General features: G+C 49.3%; 1 protein-coding gene across 6 annotated transcripts in view; it reads right to left on the bottom strand.

Moving 5' to 3' along the window:
• Positions 1 to 21,206, bottom strand: part of Acacb (acetyl-CoA carboxylase beta) — an 83,153-nt gene that overhangs the window by 40,573 nt on the left and 21,374 nt on the right. For all 6 annotated transcript variants that reach the window (XR_011366462.1, XM_069994671.1, XM_069994670.1 and 3 more), the window contains 13 exons: positions 15,729 to 15,861; positions 13,652 to 13,790; positions 11,834 to 11,943; positions 11,587 to 11,668; positions 9,887 to 9,985; positions 9,155 to 9,264; positions 8,930 to 9,040; positions 7,792 to 8,001; positions 7,420 to 7,590; positions 5,093 to 5,254; positions 3,243 to 3,406; positions 1,995 to 2,145; positions 1,800 to 1,903 (listed from right to left, as the gene is read on the bottom strand). Coding sequence is in view for 5 of the 6 variants with exons in the window: in XM_069994671.1 (XP_069850772.1) it covers positions 1,800 to 1,903; positions 1,995 to 2,145; positions 3,243 to 3,406; positions 5,093 to 5,254; positions 7,420 to 7,590; positions 7,792 to 8,001; positions 8,930 to 9,040; positions 9,155 to 9,264; positions 9,887 to 9,985; positions 11,587 to 11,668; positions 11,834 to 11,943; positions 13,652 to 13,790; positions 15,729 to 15,861 (1,746 nt within the window). In the remaining variant the exon portion in view is untranslated. The remainder of the gene's footprint in view (positions 1 to 1,799; positions 1,904 to 1,994; positions 2,146 to 3,242; positions 3,407 to 5,092; positions 5,255 to 7,419; positions 7,591 to 7,791; positions 8,002 to 8,929; positions 9,041 to 9,154; positions 9,265 to 9,886; positions 9,986 to 11,586; positions 11,669 to 11,833; positions 11,944 to 13,651; positions 13,791 to 15,728; positions 15,862 to 21,206) is intronic.

The raw sequence follows: 21,206 nt of genomic DNA, 5'->3' as shown, positions 1-21,206 counted from the left end.
CCTGACCCCAGTACCAAAAAATACATAACATCTCTTGCTAGTGCAATAGAAAATTAAATTTTATTAAAAGGCATGGGACATAGACCATATCTGACATTCCTCAGAACTCAGCATTTTGAAGGATAGGAACCTTTTTTTCTTTTTCTTTTTCGTGTGTGTGTGTGTGTGTGTGTGTGTGTGTGTGTGTGTGTGTGTGTGTGTGTGTGTGTGTGTGTGTGTGTGTGTGTGTATGTGTGTGTCAGTCCTGGGGCTTGAACTTAGAGCCTGGGCACTTTCTCTGAGCTTTTTTTTGCACTCTACTACCATAGCTCTACTTCTGGCTTTTTGGTGGTTAATTGGAGATAAGGGTCTCTTGGGAACTTTGAAGGATTGACTCCCACTCTGTTTTCCCAGGTGGATACAGAGATGTTCCTGCAGACTAGACTTTGAACCCATGATCCTGAGAACTCAGCCTCCTGAGTAGCTAGGATCACAGGCTTGAGCCACCAGCACTTGGCAGATATGAACTTTTAACAAGGCTTTCTGGGGAAAGATGAAAGGTGAGTAATTTCAAAATACAGTGCAACCATATATAAAGATGGTACAAGTAGCCTCCACAATCAGGGAGACTACTACTAGTCAATTAAGGGGTTGGGTGGGAAAGAGAGAGCCATGGGGAGGGTTATTCTGACTATAGCATATGCGAGTCTGAAATGTCATGGTGAAATCCCTGGGAGTAATTAATACACACTAAAACAGGAAGAATAATAAGAAAGTAAAATGGGCTCTGTTGAGGGGTAGGCACCAGCGAGAGGGGTCGGGGAGGAATGAGGAAGAGGGTGGATGAGGATGACCATGGCTGATGCAGTTTATGTGCATGTATGGCAATAAATACAGAGCAACAAAACCTGTTGAAAGTATTTTCTAAAGCTGGGAAAGTGATGGAAGGGGTGAGGTTGATCAGGATACATGATACATGTGTGTACATTTCTCAACAAAACACACCTTGTACAACCTGTATCTGCTGAATGAATGAATAAGGACATAACGTAAACAGCTTTCGGGGGAGCCCAATCTATCATGGCTTCTCAGAAAAGCTCCCTGTATGGGGAGTGTTCATTGCTGGGAAAGAAGCCAGCGGGGATTCTGGCTCTGTCATCACCCATGAGCCTGACTGCTACCTGTGCTAAACCACCTTGCCCCTCTTGCCCAGTGATTTCCTGTGGTTTTCACAGGGGAGGTGATTCGGCTCTATTCCAGGGACACTCAACACTGACTCCGGGGAACGGGCTCCTGGCATCAAGCAGGATGGCTGTCACCCAACCAGGCACACAGAACGGCCCCACTCGGATCCACAATGCTATTCTAAACGTCACTGGTGCTGAGGTGGAGAGCTGATGGTAAGCAGCTGGCCATGTCCTAGCTTTCCAGTAGTCTCCTGGTGGCCAGGTGAGGACCAGGGAAAGAAACATCAGGAGAGATGATCTTTGATCTACTCCGCTTCTCAACACACCTCCATGCTCTCTGAACTCCATGTCAGCAGGAAGCTGTCTTGGACTGTCTGTCCAGGCCTCAAGGACCCCCCAGCCCCACCTCTACCCTACTTCACCGAATTCTCCACTCCACCTCCCCTGCCACCCAATCCCCTTCCCCAACTCTTCCAGGGCAGCTCTGGTTGGAAACTGCAGAAGCAGCCTGGTGGGAGGAGCTCACCAACTGCCTGGCCACCGATTGGTCACCTAAATAAAGCACAAGTTGCCTTCCATGGCCTCCACAAATACCCCCCAAGATGGACAAGGCTGATGGATGATGCCCAGTACCTTTCCAGGGAGTGCAGGAAATCCGTCATACAGTCTCTGAACTTCGCATCGGCCACGTTCAAGGCCCCGCATACCACCCCGAGCATGATGTCTGGCTTCTCTGCCTAGGAGACATGGGGGGGGGGAGGGTCAGTGTCAGTGTCCTGCCCCAGCCCCCATCCACAGGGGGAGCCACAGACACGGGCGCCTCCCCACCTGCACTTTCTCAGCGATGAGGTGATCCAGCCACCCAGTGTCAATGTCGTTGTTCTGGAAGCTCTCAGTCTCCAGCAGGTTGATGAGATATTCCACCGTGGTCCTGAAGTCACCCCGGATGGACAGCTCCTTCAAAGCCACCACCATGTTCCTAGAGAGGGAAGGGCACGCCACTAGCTTCCGAGTCCATGTAGAATGTCTGTGGACATTCTGTAGCATGGTTTTTAGAGTGCCAGAAAGACACAAGAGGTAAGAGGGGCCCTGGGACAGAGGGGCAGGGTGTCATTTCAGCTTTAACACGGACAGGCTGAGGAACCTCATACCAGTGGCTTAGCCACTCCCCGGACAGCTGTTCACCTTATCTGGAAAATGGGGGAGTAACTGTGACGTCATGAGGACCCCTGAGGATCACCATGAGATTCTCGGTGTAAAGTTACTGACAATCATCGGCAAATGTCAGCCATGTGTGGCGACCATTTCATTCTTATTAACTATGGCTGTCGTTCCTGGTGGATGGAGAAACAGCCCGTCTCTCTGGCTGATGCTAACTCTGTCTCACCCTGGACCTAATCGCATCTCTCATCCCCAGCACCCAGGCTGCTTTCTTGCCAGCCACACCGCCGTGTCTTCTGAGGACACGTATCACTGTGACCTGGCTCAGGAGGAAATGGATGGAAAAGAGGTGAGGTATGAATGCACCTCTTCTTGGAGGTGAGGCTTTTCCACTTGTGAGCAGGTGTGGGGCGGGGGCAACAATGGCTTCAGGATAAAAGTGAGAAAAACAGAAGCGGCACTGTGGCTCAAAGTGGTAGAGTGCTAGCCTGGAGCAAAAAGAGCTCAGGGACAGCACCCAGGCCTTGAGTTCAAGCCCCACAATCAACAAACAAGCAAAAAGAAAGGTCAATTCATTATAAAGTGAACTGAGTTTTACCTCTCTTTGTGCCTGTGTCAAGAGAGGAGAAATAAGATGGGTGCTTCATTGGAATTTGGGGGGTCCTGTCGATTGGGTTTTCAGCCCTGCAGAAACCTCAGTAAGTGAGGGATATGGGCCTTGGGGTACACAGTAGGGCATGTCCTTGGGGGCTGGGAATGTGGCTTAGTGGTAGAGCGCGTGCCTAGCATGCATGAAGCCCTGGGTTTGATTCCTCAGTACCACATACACAGAAAAGGCTGGGAGGCAGGGAAACGGTACAGCAGCAGGGAGGGAGCACCAGTGGGCAGGCAGGAGGGCCGGGGAGCAATACTCACGAAATGGCCTCTTCACGGTTCTCGCCCCAGGAGAAGCAGTGCCCGAATTGGGAGTCAGCAAACTCATGTAAGCCTCCGGCGGCTGCCACGCTGAAGTAGCCCCACACATTCTTGCTGCTGCGGAAGTTCAGTTCCTGGACTGTCCCTGAGCTCGGCTTAAACCCCTGATGCCCCAATGAGGAAAAGTCAAATGGAAGAAGTCATTACTCTGGATATATTTTCACCAGAACTCAATTCTGGCGAGGGCCAGCAGCCCTACCCGCCCCCAAGCAACGTTTAGCAAACATTGTTATCTCCCGCTGTGGATCCATGTGAGTGCATCATGTCTTTAAATATACATATATACATATATAAATACATATTTATACATAGTTATATATAATATATAGCAAAAAGAGTTGGCTAGGAGGCTCAACTTTTACTTTGTATGTATCAGTTACAAATACATTTAAAAGCCAGGCACCAGTGGTTCACACCTGCAAACTTAGCAGAAGGCTGAGACTGGAGGATTAAGGTTCAAACCCAGCCAGAGGAAGGAAAATCCTTGAGACTCTCTCTTTTTTGTGTGTGTGACAGTTCTGCGGTTTGAACTCAGGGCTGGGCACTGTCCCTGAGCTTCTTTTGCTCAAAGCTACTTGCTCTACCATTTGAGCCACAGCACCACTTCCGGCTTTTTCTGTGTATGCGATACTGAGGAATCAAAGCTGGGGCTTCATGCATGCTAGACAAGTGCTCTACCACTAAGCCACATTCCCAGCCTTGAGACTCTGATCTACATTTAATCACCAGAAAAAGCAGCAAGTGTGACTATGCCTTACATGGTAGAGCACCCATCTTGAGCAAAAAAGCTAAGGAACAGAGCCTAAGTTCTAAGTTCAAGCCCCAGTATGAGCATAACACACACACAGACACACATACACACACCCCACACACATATAAAATTTAGGGCTACTGGAATGGCTCAAGTGTAGAGCCTGAGTTCTACCAAAACCCAAACAAAATATGTTATATGTGACATATATATATATACATACAGATATATTTAATTTTAAGAAACAGGCATGATAGCACACACCTATGGTCCCAGCACTAGGAAGGCTGAGAATTGCGAGTCTAAGGCCAGCCTAAGCTACGTAGCAACAGCCTGTCTCAAAAGTTATGTATGTGTATTAATTTCAAAAATGAGAGGAGGCTGGGCGCTGGTGGCTCACGCCTGTCATCCTAATTACTCAGGAGGCTGAGATCTGAGGATTGTGGTTCAAAGCCAGCCTGGGCAAGAAAGTCCATGAGACTCTGATCTTCAATAAACCACCAGAAAACCGGAAGTGGCACTGTGGCTCAAGTGGTAGAGCGCTAGACTTGAGCTGAAGAGCTCAGGGACAATGCCCAGGCCCAGAGTTCAAGCCCCACGACCAACAAAAAAAAGAGAGAGAAAGAGAGAGGAAATAAAATAAAGTCAGAGTAAATTACTGAGACCCATGACAATCAGTTGGCAAGCATGTGATCTGTGACATGCCAGTGGCCCTTTACAAAACCTAGAAAGAGCAAGCCACAAAGGGAGTGTAGGACTCCATATTACAGACAAAGCACAGGGGGTCAGAATCCCAAGGACCTGGGCTCTGCACCGGATGAGCGCCAGATGGAGAGTTACCTACAAGACTCACCCACCTGGGCAGGCTCTCCAGGCAATGTGTGAGGATCTGCCTGGTGCCTGGCACATGTCACAGATAGAGGAAGCGATTAAAACAAGACACATTCCTTTCGCGCCTCATTTTCTTCATCACTGAGTTCAGAAGCCCACACACCCAGGGAGATAGAAGATGCTAGAAACCCTAGGGCCCCATACTTGCCTCGTCTGGGTTTTCGCTGGTGATCCTGGCTGCAATGACATGGCCCCTGGCGATTGGAGGGTTGGTGGGAGTCTCAAAGGAAATGGGCGTCACCCCCCATGGAGACTCTCCATAGAGAAGCCGGATGTCCTTCAGCCTGTACAGCGGCACACCCATGGCAATCTACAATGCAGAACCCATACCACCGAATCAGTTCCATCCCCTTGCAATCCCTGCCCCAAATGGCCCAGTGATGAAGGAAGAGGCTCAGTCAACAATTTCAGACATACGGTGCCTGTCTACAGGTTTCTGTACTATAGCGGGATAGGAGAAGGAAGAGGAAAAATCTATAATGCAAGACAAGGCTCCCGCAGAGCAGACAGTGTATGAAAAGAAGAAACAAAGTCACACAAGGAAACATGTGCATGGAAGAAAAAAAACCTGGACACCCAGAGCTACCAGAGTGGGAAGCGACTGGGCTGTAATGCTCGGGCAGGAGGCTCTGTGAAGGTGACAGGGACACTGGCATGAAGAAGAAGCAAAACCCACACACTTCTGGCCACCAGCTGTATGTTGCACACCTTCACAATTCACTGCTTGGACCTCTTCTCAGGATGCACTAAGAACGTGTGACCACCCTTGCAATAATTCTGATAGAATATGATATCATCTGGAAGAAATCGCCAGACAGATCCAGATTCACAGACAGGCAGCCAAATGTTGCAAAAGTGCCAATGCTGCAGGAGGCCATAGGCTTGGTACCCAGCACACACACACAAAAAGCCAATGGCAAAAAAAAAAGCCAATGGCAAGAATGGAGAAAATGTAGCTGGGTATTGGTGGCTCACACATGAAATCCTAGCTATTTAGGAGGTTGAGATCTGGAAATCCATAGTTCAAAGCCAGTTCTCAGGCAGAAAAGTACTTAAGACTCCATCTCTAAGCAAAATGTTAGACTGGAGGTGTGGCCCAAGTGATAAGAGTACAAACTATGAGCAAGATAGAGAATGCAAGGTTCTGAGTTCAAGCCCTTATGCCAACCAAAATTGAAACAAAGCAAACAATAACAACAACAACAAAAACTATGATTGGGAAATACTGCAGACTAAAAAAACTCAAGAGGCATGACAATGAAATGCAAGGTGTCCTCCTGGTTTGGATTTTAGATTTCACACAAATAAAAGCAGCTGTAAGACCTCTGAGGACACCAGGAGGCAGAGCATTGCTCCTGTAGACAGCACAGTAACCAGGCCACAGCAATGCTCTCCTTCCCAAAGGAACCAGCTGTATCACACACTACACCGGACTGCCTGGTCTTGGGATGCTTCACCTCTATTACAATATTTACGGGCCACCTCACAAAGGTTCAGCCCAATCATCCCCCAAAAGACTGACTCTAAAATGTTTCCCAAAGAAATTATACAGACAAAAAAAAATTATGTAGACTAATGAGGTATGAGGGAAAATAGGTAGGTAGGTAGGTAGGTAGGTAGGTAGGTAGATGGATGGATGGATGGATGGATGGATGGATGGATGGATGGATGGATGGATGGATGGATGGATGGATGGAGGGCGATGTCCTAACTGGTGAATGTAGCTACAGGATGTATTATACACACAACTCTCCTGCAATTTTTAAAGAATATAAATACAGGCTGGGAATGTGGCTTAATGGTAGAGTGCTTGCCTAGCATGCATGAAGCCCTGGGTTCGATTCCTCAGGACCACATAAACAGAAAAAGCCAGAAGTGATGTTATAGCTCAAGTGGTAGAGTGCTAGCCTTGAACAAAAAAAGCTCAGGGACAGCATCCAGGCCCTGAGTTCAAGCCCCATGACTGGGGGGCGGGGAGGAAGATATAAAGACATCAAGTAAAACAAACAAACAAACAAAAAACAATCTGGTGACAAGAAGAAGGGAAGGCATGAAGGAAAGAGGGAGGAACAGATGGAAAGAGAAAGGGAGGGAGGAAGGGAAGGAAGAACAGAGGAAGGATACATTAAATTTTTAAGAGTTCTTATGAACGCAGGAGTTCATACCTGCAGGTTATGTGTCCTCAGTGGAAGTGACACTGTCCCCCAGGGGGTGTGGAAAAAAAATTTCCTCTTTATTTATCTGTGCTTTCAGATAAATTTATGGAACATGAATACATACAGTATCTCAGTCAGGACAGCTCTCCCAGGAGAAGGATTGGAGACAATGTCTTTAAGATCTGATCATGAAATGAACGGTTAAGAAACATTTTTCTGGACGGTCAGCTAGGTGTGGGGCAAGAAGGCAGGAAGGGCTAATAGGAGCAGGAAGAGGGTGAGAGGCAAGGTAGGGGTGAGGTGGAGGGGATTTGCTCACCTGCAGCTGTGCGGCCGGCAGGTTGACGTCGGCAATCATCTCTGTGCAGGGATGTTCAACCTGCAAGCGAGGGTTCAGCTCCAGGAAGTGGAAGCTGCCGTCCTGGCTGTACAGGTATTCCACGGTTCCGGCACTCACGTAGCCCACGGTCTTGGCCAGGAGCACCGCACACTGCAGGAAGAGGTATTGGTTTCTAGCAATTGCCTTAGGAATCAGAAGGGACTGCGGACTCCCTCTCCCAGTGCCCACTGATGACCTGTGATGAGGGAAACGCTTTGGGACCTCAGCAATCAGCCGACACCCACAACACACCTGTGTGGCCTTGAAATCCCTGCAGCCGCCCCCCACTGGCCCCAGCTCTGTGAAGTGTACCTGCTCCATGAACTCAAACACAGCTGCCGTGGCGATGGTAGCCGGCGCCTCCTCGATGATCTTCTGGTGGCGCCTCTGGATGGAGCAGTCCCGCCCAAACAGCGACACAGCGTTCCCATACTGGTCAGCCAGCACCTGGACCTCCAGGTGCCTCGCGTGCTGGGCCAGCTTCATGAGAAAGATGGGAGAGCCCGGGATCTCGCTCTGCACCTGCAGGGGAAATACAGCTGCTGGCTCTCCATGGGGACATCAGCTCCAGAAACTTCTGGAAGTCATCAGAAGACAGCATCAAACAACAGCACTGGTTTCTCTGTGAATCTGCAGAGTGTGTGTGTGTGTGTGTGTGTGTGTGTGTGTGTGTGTGTGTGTGTGCATGCCAATACTGCAGTTTGAACTCAGGGCCTCTGTGCTCAAGAAAAAGACCCAATTACAAAGAGTATTTACATCTGACAGAGAAAAGACTGGGAGGGGAAGAGAAAAGGAGCTTTTATTCATCCCAACATAACCCTGGACTTGTTTGAATTCTTACATTAGGAACATTTTCAGGGCTGGGGATATAACTCAGCCAGGTCCTGAATTCAAAACCCATTAAATTAAAATTAAAATTAAGTAAAAATTTATATATAGATATATAATATATATATATATATGCATGTGTGTTCAGAGCCAAGTACAGTTCATGCCTATAATCCAAGCTGCTCATAAGGTAGAGACCAAAAAGATCATAGTTAGAAGCTAACTTAGACAGAAAGCTTAGTAAGACCCCATCTCAACCAATAAAGCAAAGCATGGTGCTGTGTGGGTGCCTATCACCCCAGCAATGTGAGGTGAGGGATAGTGGGAAAATAGAAAAACAGAAGCCCAGGCCCTGAGTTCAAGCCCCTGTACTGATGTGTACATACACACAAATCTTTAACACAAAGCTGGGACATAGCCCAGTGGCAAAGCATTTGTCTAGCATGCTGAAGGCCTAGGTTTGATTACTACCACCACTCACAAAAATAATAAAAGTTAAAAAGAATGGCCACAGACCCAGCTCCTGAAAACCCCTCCTGGAAGATCAGAAAATGATGCTGAGAGAACTCATCAGGTGGCCAACGAAAGAAAAGACCCCCACGAGGGCGCAGGGACCGCTCACTTGTCTGAACAGCATGGGAAAATCCTCGGCGCTCTCAGCCTTTCGAATTCCTTTCCCTCCACCGCCTTCAGAAGCCTTGATCATCAATGGAAAACCAATCTTTTCTGCTGCCTGAGGGTCAAGGACAAACGAGACTCTTCAGAGATGAGACAGGAACCAACCAACCACTACCAGGACGAGGAGGCAAGCCTAGCACCCAGGTCCCCGCACTAGCTCCGCCATTACCTCCAAGCCCTCGTCTACATCCTTCACACAGCCCAGGCTGTAGACATCTTCGGGGATGTGGATGGGTGTCCCCTGCTGCAGGTTCTCCTCTGCCCACTCCACCGTCAGACCTGGAGAGGCACAAAGCAGGCTGAGACCATCAGGCCCTGGGATGGCAGAATACACAGCCCAGGAAGCACCCAAGCTGCTCCGGACCAACAAAGCACAGAGCCATCCTTCCAGCCTCCTTCGCTGCCTCTTCCATGCCTTGGAACTGACCTGGCACTGCCCCCCCACTCTATCCCCCCCCCCCAGGAAATCAAGTTGACACCGCCTCTCCCTAGAGCAACACGGACTGCACTCCAAAAAGAATCCCAACCACCCAAAGGAATCATTTTTTTTTTCTTTTCAGGGGCCCTCTATTGGGTCTTGAACTCAGGACCTTGTGCTATTCACTGGGTAATTTGTTGTTTGTGTGTGTGTGTGTGTGTGTGTGTGTGTGTGTTTAATTTAAGGGGGCGTCTACCATTTGAGCTATACCCCCAATTCTGGTTAACTGGAGTTAAAGAATCTCATGGACTTTTCTGCCCAGTCTGGCTTCAAACCTCCATCCTCAGACCTCAGCCTCCTGAGTTGCTTAGATTGCAGGTATGAGGCACCATGCCTGGCTAAACGTAAGAATTTTTAAAAGCACGCTCCTGTTCCCCGACTAGACGGAGGGGTTCCCCTAAAACAAAGGCCAGGCTCTCTTACCACTTCCACTCCAGGGCAGGGTTGGGATCTGCAGGGTCTGAGCCACGATGGTGGAAGCAATCTTATCTCCTAAGGCCCACATGGCTTCACTGGGGGGACCTGAGGAGTCAGGGAAAGGACAGCAGAATGGACTCAGTCTGAAGACTCTGGAAGCCGAGTAGCAAACAAGCGTACAGTGGCAAGGCCAGGTGGAGGGCAAAGGATGGGGAAAGAAAGGAGAGAAAGGCAGGAGGGAGAGGGGAAGGAAGAGAAGAGAAGAGAAGAGAAGGGAGAAGGGAAGGGAAGGGAAGGGAAGGGAAGGGAAGGGAAAAGGGAAGGGAAGGGAAGGGAAGGGAAGGGAAGGGAAGGGAAGGGAAGGGAAGGGAAGGGAAGGGAAGGGAAGGGAAGGGAAGGGAAGGGAAGGGAAGGGAAGGGAAGGGAAGGGAAGGGAAGGGAAGGGAGGGGAAGGGAGGGGAAGGGAAGGGAAGGGAAGGGAAGGGAAGGGAAGGGAAGGGAGGGGAAGGGAGGGGAAGGGAAGGGAAGGGAAGGGAAGGGAAGGGAAGGGAGGGGAGGGGAGGGGAGGGGAGGGGAGGGGAGGGGAGGGGAGGGGAGGGGAGGGGAGGGGAGGGGAGGGGAAAGGAAGGAAGTAAAGAGAAGGGGAGGGAAAGAGGGAAGGAAGAGAGGAAGGGAAGGAGAGAGAGGGAGGGAAGGAAAGAGGGAGGGAAGAAGGGAAGGAGGGAGGGAGGGAGGGAAGGATTCAGATCCAGCTCCCCGGGAGCTTTAATCTCACACCAGGTAAGGAAAGACTCAGCCACTCTGCTACTGCATCCACCAACTTGCAACATCTGGTCTGAAAACCTCTCTAGGTTATAACTCAGCTGTGTGGTGAACACATTAATTCACCCTGTCGGGAGGCAAAAGGCTGGGCGGAGAACACAAGCTAGCATGTAAAGAAAGAGCTGCACTCTGGGGTGGCGAAGTGTTTCTATGAGGGCCAGACTGCTGGCCTCCTGGGCCTGCAGGCTCTGTCACAGGGACTCCACATCCCAGGACGGCCGCTCCTCATTCTACTTGCATACAGGTATCGATTTTTAACATTTTTGGTCATCATTCCCTAATGAATGTGGTATAACGCAGCTCTGCTGTGTAGCAAGCATTTTAAGTCATCTGAGAGGGATAGCTGGGCAGGAGGTTGCACAGAAAAATAATGCTGCTTCATACAGGGAGGGGTCTGAGAGGCGGAGGACTTTGGTGTCTTCTGGGGAGTCCTGAAAACGATACCCTGATGGCACTCATGATGTCCTGTGTTAACAAATGTACACAAGTACGGACTTCACAAGCATGTGCACAAATAAAACTCCAGGGGCCTCCAAACAATCATTTTTTTATCTAATCACGTCAGATGGTGATCAAGGAGTCAGGCCTGAGAACAACCCAGATAAACACGTGGTCCTCTCAAAAATATCACACACACACACACACACACACACACACTCACAGAGTCAGAAATCTGAACTTGCCCACAACCATCAGACCAACAGAAACAACCACAGAGGGCTCCACTGGCCTCCCGTAAGTCTGCTGTGGTAACCATGGTGACATGGGCCCGCCCATCCCTGAGTCCACTTGGGCCTCATATGGAGAAGTAGAGGTGATGCTGAGCAAGCCTCCTCCCACCCCATGCCGCAGTGCTCACAACCCTGCTGGATGGGACCTTCTACCTAAGAAAGCAATCCCATGCTTGCACAGCAGCTCCGGAAGTTTGGGGTTTTCGGAAGCATGGCCCCAGCCAGCCCACACCGCCTGCAAATACAGAAAGGGGTGAACTCAGACCCTTCCATCTTCAAGAACCCAGTCCCCATGCACCCAGAGCTCTGGGCCATGTCCTACGAACCACGCTGAACGGTGGAACTCAGTTGCTCCGGAGCTCAGGGTGCCACCCCGCTGTGGGCACCGGGGCCAGCCTACCTGCACAGGGATCCTCTTGGCAATGTCCACAATCAGTTCCACGTTGGCATAGTTATTGTTATTCGGTCCTCCTGGCACAGGGACGTACTGGTCTGCCATCTTGATGTACTCTGGGATGGAGCAGGAAGGAAAGGGGAACAACTATGGAGAGACTGAAGTCAAGGCAACCACATTCTGGCCATGACGGCTGTGGACAAATGGAATAAAGTTGGAATAAAACTCAGTGCGGTTTTCATTCGGTGAAAACAAGGGTGCCCTGGAAAAGGCCTGGAAGAAGAGAAAGGAAGCAGACTGCCAAGATGGTGGAGGATTCGAGGCTGGCAGGGACATGAGGCCTACCTGCCCCAGGTAAAGCAGGTAAAATATCAGCACAGCATGGGGAAGGCCCACGGGAAAATGCTCTGATCTCAAGGCCAGGGTTCTCACCCAGCCTGTGTCACATGCTGCTTATGCAACTGTGGGCAAGTGGTAAACGTATACCCCTGGGTCTCAAATGGTTTCATCTGTCAAAGGGGGCTGAGAAACAAGCAAGGCTGTGACCACGCAGGAGATGATGCCGAGGTTGCTGGCACCAAGGATAGTGTTGTGGCCTCTGAAGCAGTGTATGTGTGCATGTGTGTGTGCATGCACGCACATGCCAATACTAGAGGTTGAACTCAAGAGCCTCCCGCTTGTTTTTTGGGGAGGGTTTTTTTGCTCATGTCTGGTGCTCTACCATTTGAGCCACACCTCCTATCCAGCTTTTTTACTGGCTAAATGGAGAGAGTCTTGCGGATTTTTCTGCTCAGACTGACTTCAAATTGTGATTCACATCTCAGCTGCCTCAGCAGATAGGACTACAGGGGTGAGGCACCAGCACCCCGGCTTCTGAGGCATTCTTAAAAGGGTATGATCAGACTCAAAAGATAATGTAGCCGGGCGCTGGTGGCTCACGCCTGTAATCCTAGCTACTCAGGAGGCTGAGATCTGAGGATCACGGTTCAAAGCCAGCCCGGGCAGGAGACCGTGAGAGTCCTATCTCCAATAAAACCACCAGAAAACCGGAAGTGGCGCTGTAGCTCAAGTGGTAGAGCGCTAGACTTGAGCTGAAGAGCTAAGGGACAACGCCCAGGCCCAGAGTTCAAGCCCCACGACCGACAAAAAAAAAAAAAAAAAAAAAAAAAAAAGATAATGTAGGCTGCTCTTTATAAAGAGACAAGACTCTGCAGGCAGCGGGAGAATCATCTAATACAGAGTGATTCCTTTTAAGAGACATAGGTGAGCAAGCAGAAGACCAAACAAGTGACTGCAACATAGCAGAGAACAGCAGCAGGGGGAAACATCTGGAAAAATAAGACCCCAAGCTGCTAGAACAATGACAGGATTTCCATTCTGTGGATTAAGGACCACTGGTCTCTTCTAAGGCATATGGTTTGCTCTTGTGATCAGCAGGCATTGTCATTAAATAAGGAAGAAAGGAGCCAGGGGTGGGTGGCTCACGCCTGTAATCCTACTTACTCTGGGGGCTGAGATCTGAGGATCACAGTTCAAAGCCAGACCAGACAGGAAAGTCCATGAGACTCTTAAATCCAATTAATCACCAAAAAGCCAAAAGTGGAGCTATGAGTCAAGTGGTAGAGCACTAGCCTTGGGCAAAAAAGCTTAAGGGACAGCGCCCAGGCCCTGAGTTCATGACACAGGACCAACATAAAACATATACATATATAAAGGAAGAGCAAATAAACATGGATTTGGGAAGGTATCTTGGGACTCTGGCACCAGGAGGGACAGGAGGAGAGAGAGAGCAGGGAAAGATGACCAGGGGAGGGGTGAGGTTACCTGCGTTGGCCTTGAGGTCCTCCGGGGTCACCATGACCACGAAGCGTATGGCTCTCTCATTGCGGAACATCTCATAAGCCCACCTGCGGATGGAACGCATGCACTTCACCGCAGCGATGCCGTTGTTGGCAATGAGCACCTGCACAGGTAAACCGGAAAGGAGGCAGATGCACATCTACCTGCGCTGGCAGCTGCCTGACACCTCCACGCACATCTCACGACGGCAGAGCCTGATGTGGGGTCCACCGCACTCCTCAAGGACCCCTCACAGCCCAGCACTGAGCAGGTGCTCAAAGTCTGCCAGCCCTACGAATGGATGGCCGAGGGAATGGATGAACGGATGATGGAGTGAATGGATGAGGGGACAAGGACGCGGGCTTTTTTTTTCCCCCCTTTGAATAATACAAATTTATTTCAGAAATCAAATATACACTTCCAATTTTCTATGTAAATCCAAATGTTCAGAAATTAGATTTAGTTACAATTTTAACTAGTGTGATTTTTACAACTGGGTGGCATTCACAGTTGAAATAAGAGTTGCTCTTGGCAGAAGTTATTTTAGCTTTTCATGCTTGACTGTCACACCACACTAAATATTTTTATTTTAGATAATATTTACTCAGAGGAATAAAATATAATGGGACACTTGCTTAAGAAATGATTTGGGGGGGGAAAAAGAAATGATTTGGGTTATAATCAAAGGAATGTAACTACAAATCTGTAGAAAGGCACTTGGCATGTAAAATTCCAATAAAAAGCTACTCTCCAAAATTTTACAGATCTAAAGAATGACTCCTAGTTAAAATTCTTTTTGCTTTAGTGCTTAAAAGAAGTGGCGGGCTTTTGAGCATGCTTTTGAGCACTACTATGATCAACGCTGGCATTTCTTAGTGTTCAATACATACCACACCATAGTGCAAGGGTGTTTTACCTGCTTTTATCCTCACCACCTCCCTTTGAAAGAGGATTTTACCATTCTCCTAGCTAAGGGTTAGAGACAGTCAAATTCAGCTGTGCTGCTCACATCTATCATCCCAGCTATGTGGAAAAAGGTCAGGGACAGTGCCCAGGACCTTATTACCAAAGCAAAGGTTGGAGAGGAGGGCAGGGGGAATGAATGGCCCCCTATCTGTTCTAGAACACACTAGGAAGCCCAAGGAGAAGGGTCCAATGGCTGCTCTAATCCCCAGGCTGTGGCAGAGGACAAGCCAAGGTCTAGGTGAAGACAGAACGCATACCAGGCCTCTTCCATCGCTCTGGCCTAAGCTCCTGGGAATTCAATGCCGGCCACAAGTTGGGCTGGCTGTGAAACGGTCTCTGGCCAAGTGTGGCAAAAACACACTTTCTGGATCCTTCCCAGGTGATTAAATCTGGATCAGGGTGGAAGCATGCCTGTGTTCAGCCAGTCAGGCTGGGGAATCTGAAAACTGCACTACTGGGGTCCAACAGCCAGTTCAAATCCCAGCTTCTCAGCCTCAGTCTCTTCATCTGTAAAATCACTAACAGCACATGCAGGATGGCTGAATGAGACAGGACAATGTAGCGGAGGTGACGGGAGGCCTCCTACCCCACTCTCAATAAGCCATGCTGTTGCTGTGCTCAACTGCTCCCAAATAGATCAGACCAAGCCTCTGCAATCATGTGACCCGGGTTCAAATCCTGGCTCTACCACTTTCTAGCAACAACCTATGTCAATCCAGTTCCGCTAGGAATACAGCAGGAACCACCGAAGAGTAGGGTTCTGGGCTTTTGTGAGAGAGAAGAGGGATGGTGTGAGCATTCACAAATGGTAACTGGTCTAAACTGGGGGTGTCTGGGTTGTATGCATCGTATCAAATAACCAGGAAAGCAGCCTTTCGTAAAAGCTGCTCAGGGTTCTGTGTCTATTCACAGGTCCAGGGGCCTCGGCCTCCCTCCCTGTGAAATGGGGCGATGCACCTGTGGCATCTGGCCATGGTGGGAGCCAAGAGCTCCACCAGCATTAAGTACAAGCGTCATGGGAAGATGGACCCCCACAGCCTGGGCGAGGGGAAGAGGGGTCCTTCCACTCCAGCCCAGCCCCACCCAGACCCCATACCTTCTCGATGACCCGATCCCCACCAAATCGCGTGACGAACTCGGCCGGGGAGGCCACGGTGAAGTCTCGGTGCAGGTCCAGCTTCTTGTGCTCACGGCCCCGCCTCACGAGGTGGAGTCCTGACATGCTCGGCCTGTGGAGAAAGACAGAGCCATGGGAGAGCGGGAAGGCTCAGGCACGAGTCAGAGCTCCGTGCAGAGGGAGTGAAGGCAATGGAGCAGCCCAGAGCTCCAGGCTGCTACCATGTTCACCTCCCAGGGACCCTGAGGCCATCAGTGAGGAGATGGGGGGGGGGGGCCGGCACCGAAGCCTGGGTTGGTGCATGAACTCAGACGGTGTGGATCCTCTTCACCTGCCCGCTCCTAATTTAGGAATAATAAAAAAAAAAAGCCAGGCACCAGAGGTTCATGCCTGTAAGCGTTAAGTGTATTATAGACTTCCTTTCTAGTTATACAATACCACCCATCTTCTGTAAGATGGAGTCTCATGAACTTCTTTGCCCAGGCTGGCCTTGAACTGTGATTCCCTGATCACTGTCTCCCAAGTAGTTAGGATTACAGACTTCAGCCATCATATCATAACAGTATCATTCCACTTGAGACGCCATCTATGACCTTCCCATCTGGAGAGATGAGGCTTTAGCTCTTCCATGCAACCTCATCCACTTCCCTCCCCAGCTGGCCAACAGCTCCAGCTGTCATTTGTTGTATTAGCTGCAGGAGAAGGGAAAGGGAAGGGAAAGGTAAAAAGGGTGTCGGGCACAAAATAAACAGTTACATCAGTCGGGTACTGGTGGCTCATGCCTGTAACCCTAGCTACTCAGGAGGCTGAGATCTGAGGATCACCGTTCAAAGCCAGCCAGGACAGGAAAGTCCCTGAGACTCTTTTCTCCAATGAACCACCAGAAAACTGGAAATGACACTGTGGCTCAAGTGGTAGAGTGCTCGCCTTGAGCTGAAGAGCTCAGGGACAGAGCCCAGGCCCAGAATTCAAGCCCCATGACTGACAAAACAAAATAAATAAATTAAAATAAACAGTTGCTTCAACACAGCAAGCCAGGAGGGTGGGAGACTATGGATCTAACCTTAGCCCTATCCACAAGAGCACCAAGCCCTGGAGTCGCCTGGTCCGTGGAGCCCAGGTCCTGCAAATGCTCTCCCCATCTGACCATGACCCTGTTCCTTTGTTCCTGAAAGTCTGCCATTTCCCTTTTCCACACATACAATCACCCATCAGTTTGACCTAAAGCACAGTGGAGAAAACTCCATTCTGCGGCTGGGGGGCAGGGGCACCATTCACAATCACCATTTTGATTTCTAAGGTGGTGACAGAGCCCCTTCATCCCACAAACCCTAAGCCGTCATTATGAACCCCAAATACGAATAGATAATCCTGCCAGGTGGCTTTATGTCTGGTCCAGTCTCTAAGCTAGTGGCTATTTTAATTCTTTTGGACAATGCTGGAGACCAACCGAGGCTGGCTTCAGACAGCCCAACCTCCAGCCAGCCTTTGCTTCAGTTGAAGGACAACTCTGCTATGCCCTACGCCTTCAGCCAACCCGAAGCCGGGCAACAGGACAAGCTGAAACGTTCCACCGGGACTTTGGAAATGGCTTCGGGTAGCAGTCAACAACAGAGGTGCCAGCCAAACAGCACTCCGTTGTCAGCAGGAGGAGCAGCGGGCACTGAACTGAGAGGACAGGAAATGAGCATGCTCAGAGGTCAGGGGAGGGGTGGTAAGGTGTCTCCTCACTGGCTCCAGAGAAGACTGAGGTTCAGAGATTCTCTGAGATAAATGAAAGCATTTCCTATTGATTAGGCTAAAAAAAAAAAAAGTAACAACATCTGTAATCCTAGCTATTCAAGAGGCTGAGATCTAAAGATCATGGTTCAAAGCCAGCCTCGGCAGGAAAATCTATGAGACTCTTAAGTAGAATTGTATGGCTCCAAGTGGTAGAGGGCTAGCCTTGAGCAAAAAAAAAAGCTCAGGGACAGTGAATTTAAGCCTCACAAATGACAAAAGAAGGAGGAGAAGAAGGCAGAGGAGGAGAAGGAGGAGAAGGAGGAGGAAGTGGTGGTGGAGGAGGAGGAGGAGGAGGAGGAGGAAGATTCAACCTGGGCTGGTCGCTCCTGCATGTAATCTAGCTACTCAGGAGACTGAGATCCGAGGATCGAGGATCAAAGTTAGCCTAAATAAGAAAGTCTGTGAAACTCCGTTCAGGGACAGTGCCCAAGATCTGAGTTCAAGCTCTAGTCACATATAAACATGTGTGCATGCGCATGCGCGTGTGTGTGCGCGCGCACACACACACACACACACACACACAAATATAATAGGGCTTGCCCACAGTGGAGCTCACAACTCTGTACCATCTGTTGTTCACTCTGTAGGAAGGCCATTACAGCAGTCCAAGGGTGGTACACAGGCCCCTGGCCACATCCAACCCTCAGATCTACCACCTTCTCCTCCCTCCCATGAAGCAGAAAGGGCCAAACACTCCCACTGCCAGATGATAGGAGCAAAGGTACTTTCTGGGCCAAATGTTTGTCTTATCATAAAGCAAGAAGGGACATTGTGTAGTCCAGCAGATAACTTCAAAACGTATCTTTTCAACAACACAAAACTAGGCTTCCTGGGGTCGAGGGTAAGGGCCCAATGCAGAGTGCCCGCAAGCAAGAGCGAGACTCTGAGTTCAAACCTTAGTGCTGCAAAAAAAAAAAAAAAAGATGAAGAAGAAGAAGGAGGAGGAGGAGGAGGAGGAGGAGGAGGAGGAGGAAAAAGGCTCCCAGACCAACAGACCCTTAGGAAAGGTTTCGGGCCACACACTAGTCCAGATCATCAAGGCAGGGGTGAATAAGCTGAGACCCATGAACCAAATCCAATTGTCCAGGAGCTTCTGTACCCTGACAGGTCAAGAAAGGGGTTCACACTGGAAAAAAAAAATCCAAAGAATCCTATTTTGTGACACATGAAAATTAAGTGAAATTCCAAACTCAGCTCATTGGAAACATTGCTTGATTGTAGTTACGGCTGAAGGAAAGAGCAGAGTGAGCTGGTGGAGACCATATGGCTACAAAGCTGAAAATATTTACTATTTGGTCCCTCACAAAAACAGAGGGCTGCCCCGCCCCCCAAGCCAGGAAGCTGTTTGCAGCCCTGACATGAATTGCTTGAAGGAATCCAGTTGATGAGGTACAAATGGCTAACAGATCCCTGAAGAAAGGCTCCACAACCTTAGCCATCTGGGAAATGTAAATCAGAACCATACTAAGAGACCTGGGAAGGTAGCTCAGTGGTAGAGTACTTGCGTAGCATGTATGAAATCCTGGGTTTGATTCCTCAGTACCACATAAACAGAAAAAGCCAAAAGCAGTGCTGTGGCTCAAGTAGTAGAGCACTAGCTAGCCTTGAGCACAGAAAGGCTCAGGGACAGTGCCCAGGCTCCAAATTCAAGCCCCAGGACTGGCCAAAAAAAAAAAAACACACTAAGGTTCCACCTCACCCTAGTCAGAATGGCCATCATTAAGAAAACAAACAGCAGTGAATGCTGGGGAGGGGATCTAGGGGGAGAAAGAATCCATACACACTGCCGGTGGAAATGATAACCCCACCAACATACCATTCCTGGAGAGTAATCAACAGAGAAGAGAGAAACCTGCACACCCCCATCTGTCACAGCACTGTGCACAGTAGCTAAGCTGTGGGGTCAGGCTGGGTGCACATCTGATGAGTGGATCAAGGATACACGGAAATGATATACATACAACAGAGTGCTATTCAGCCCTAAAGAAGAATGAAATGATGCTGTTTATTGGAGGGGCAGGGAATGGGTGGAACTGGAGATCATCATGTTGAGCAAGGTAAGTCAAACTCAAAAAAGCCAAATATTGGAAGTGGTGCTGTGGCTCAAAGTGGTAGAATGTTAGCCTTGAGCAAAAAGAGCTTAGGGACAGTACCCAGGCCCTGAGCTCCAGGCCCACAACAACAATAAAAAAGCCAAATATTGCATGTTTTCACTCATATGTGGAATCCGGACCTAAAATGATATGATAGTGGAGGAAAGGGGAAGAAAAGGAGGAGGAAATATAAGCTGGGAGGGAACCAGTTCTGTTTTTGTTTGTTTGCTTTTTTTTTTTTTTTTGGTTGGTCGTGGGGCTTGAACTCTGGGCCTGGGCGCTGTCCCTCAGCTCTTCAGCTCAAGGCAAGCACTCTACCTTTTGAGCTACAGTGTCACTTCCAGTTTTCTGGTGGTTTATTGGAGATAGGAGTCTCATGGTCTCTCCTGCCCGGGCTGGCTTTGAACCGCAATCCTCAGATCTCAGCCTCCTCCTCAGCTAGGATTACAGGCGTGAGCCACCAGCACCCGGCTTGTTTGCTTTTTTTAAATTTTTTTTTTTTAGCAAGTTCTGGGGCTTGAACTCAGGGTCTGGGCATTGTTCCTAAGCTTCTTTTGCTTAAGGCTAGCACTCTATCACTTGAGCCACAGTACCCCTTCTGGCTTTTTCTGTGTACGTAGTACTGAGGAATCAAAGCCAGGGCTTCATGCATGCTAGGCAAGCACTTTACCACTAAGCCACATTCACAGCCCAAGTACTAGGTTTTGAACTCAGAGCCTTGAGCTTGCTAAGAAGATGCTCTACCATTTGAGCACTTGTGACAGAAAACAAAACCACAGATAAAAGGACAGTCATACTGACAAGATGTCTACCTGAATTACCCCCACTGACCCCCACTGGGAGGTAGAGGTCCTGCTTCCCACAGACTTCAAAGGGTCATTCCTGCTACCCAAGGATGGTTCATATACACATATATGTGTGTACATGGGAGGTTTACAGACACAGGAAGTGACTGGCCTACAAGATGTTCCTCAACATGCTGGGGGGGGTGGGGGGGAAGGCAGCTTAAATTTTAAGATGCATCCTGTTACAGCAACACCCTGGACATCATGGGGTAAAGCAGGATTGCAAAGCATTTCTGGCAATCCATAATATTTCAAGTGTTCTGGGCCAGTTCTGTCCTCTAAACAATTCCACCAATCAAGCACAAAAGGACCCACAGACTAATGCAAGTTAATGATGTGGCTATCTTCCAATAAAACTTTATTTGTGGGCCAGGCATCAGTAGCTCACATCTGTAATCCCAGCTACTCAGAAGGCTGAGATCTGAGGATCACAACTCTTTATATTGCCAATAAACCACCAAAAAGCCATAGTGGTGCTGTGGCTTACGTGATAGAGCACTAGCCTTGAGCAAAAAAAGCTCAGGGATGGCACTCAAGCCCTGATTTCAAGCCCCAGGACTGGCACGCGCGCATGCACACGTGTGCACACACACACACATAAGCAAATTACAACAGTCTACTATATTTTGCATGATTCCTCTTTTTCTTCCTTCCTTCCTTCCTAACTTCCTTCCTTCCCCTCCCCCCCCTCCTTTGGTGCCAGTACTGGGGCTTCAACTCAGGGCCTTGCATTCTGA

This window comes from Dipodomys merriami, unplaced genomic scaffold (genome assembly GCF_024711535.1).
Source record: "Dipodomys merriami isolate MVZ:Mamm:240054 unplaced genomic scaffold, mDipMer1.0.p SCAF_45, whole genome shotgun sequence".
Taxonomy (NCBI): Eukaryota; Metazoa; Chordata; class Mammalia; order Rodentia; family Heteromyidae; genus Dipodomys; species Dipodomys merriami.
Note: the sequence above shows the minus strand (reverse complement) of the source record. Positions and strands in the feature narration are given on the sequence as shown.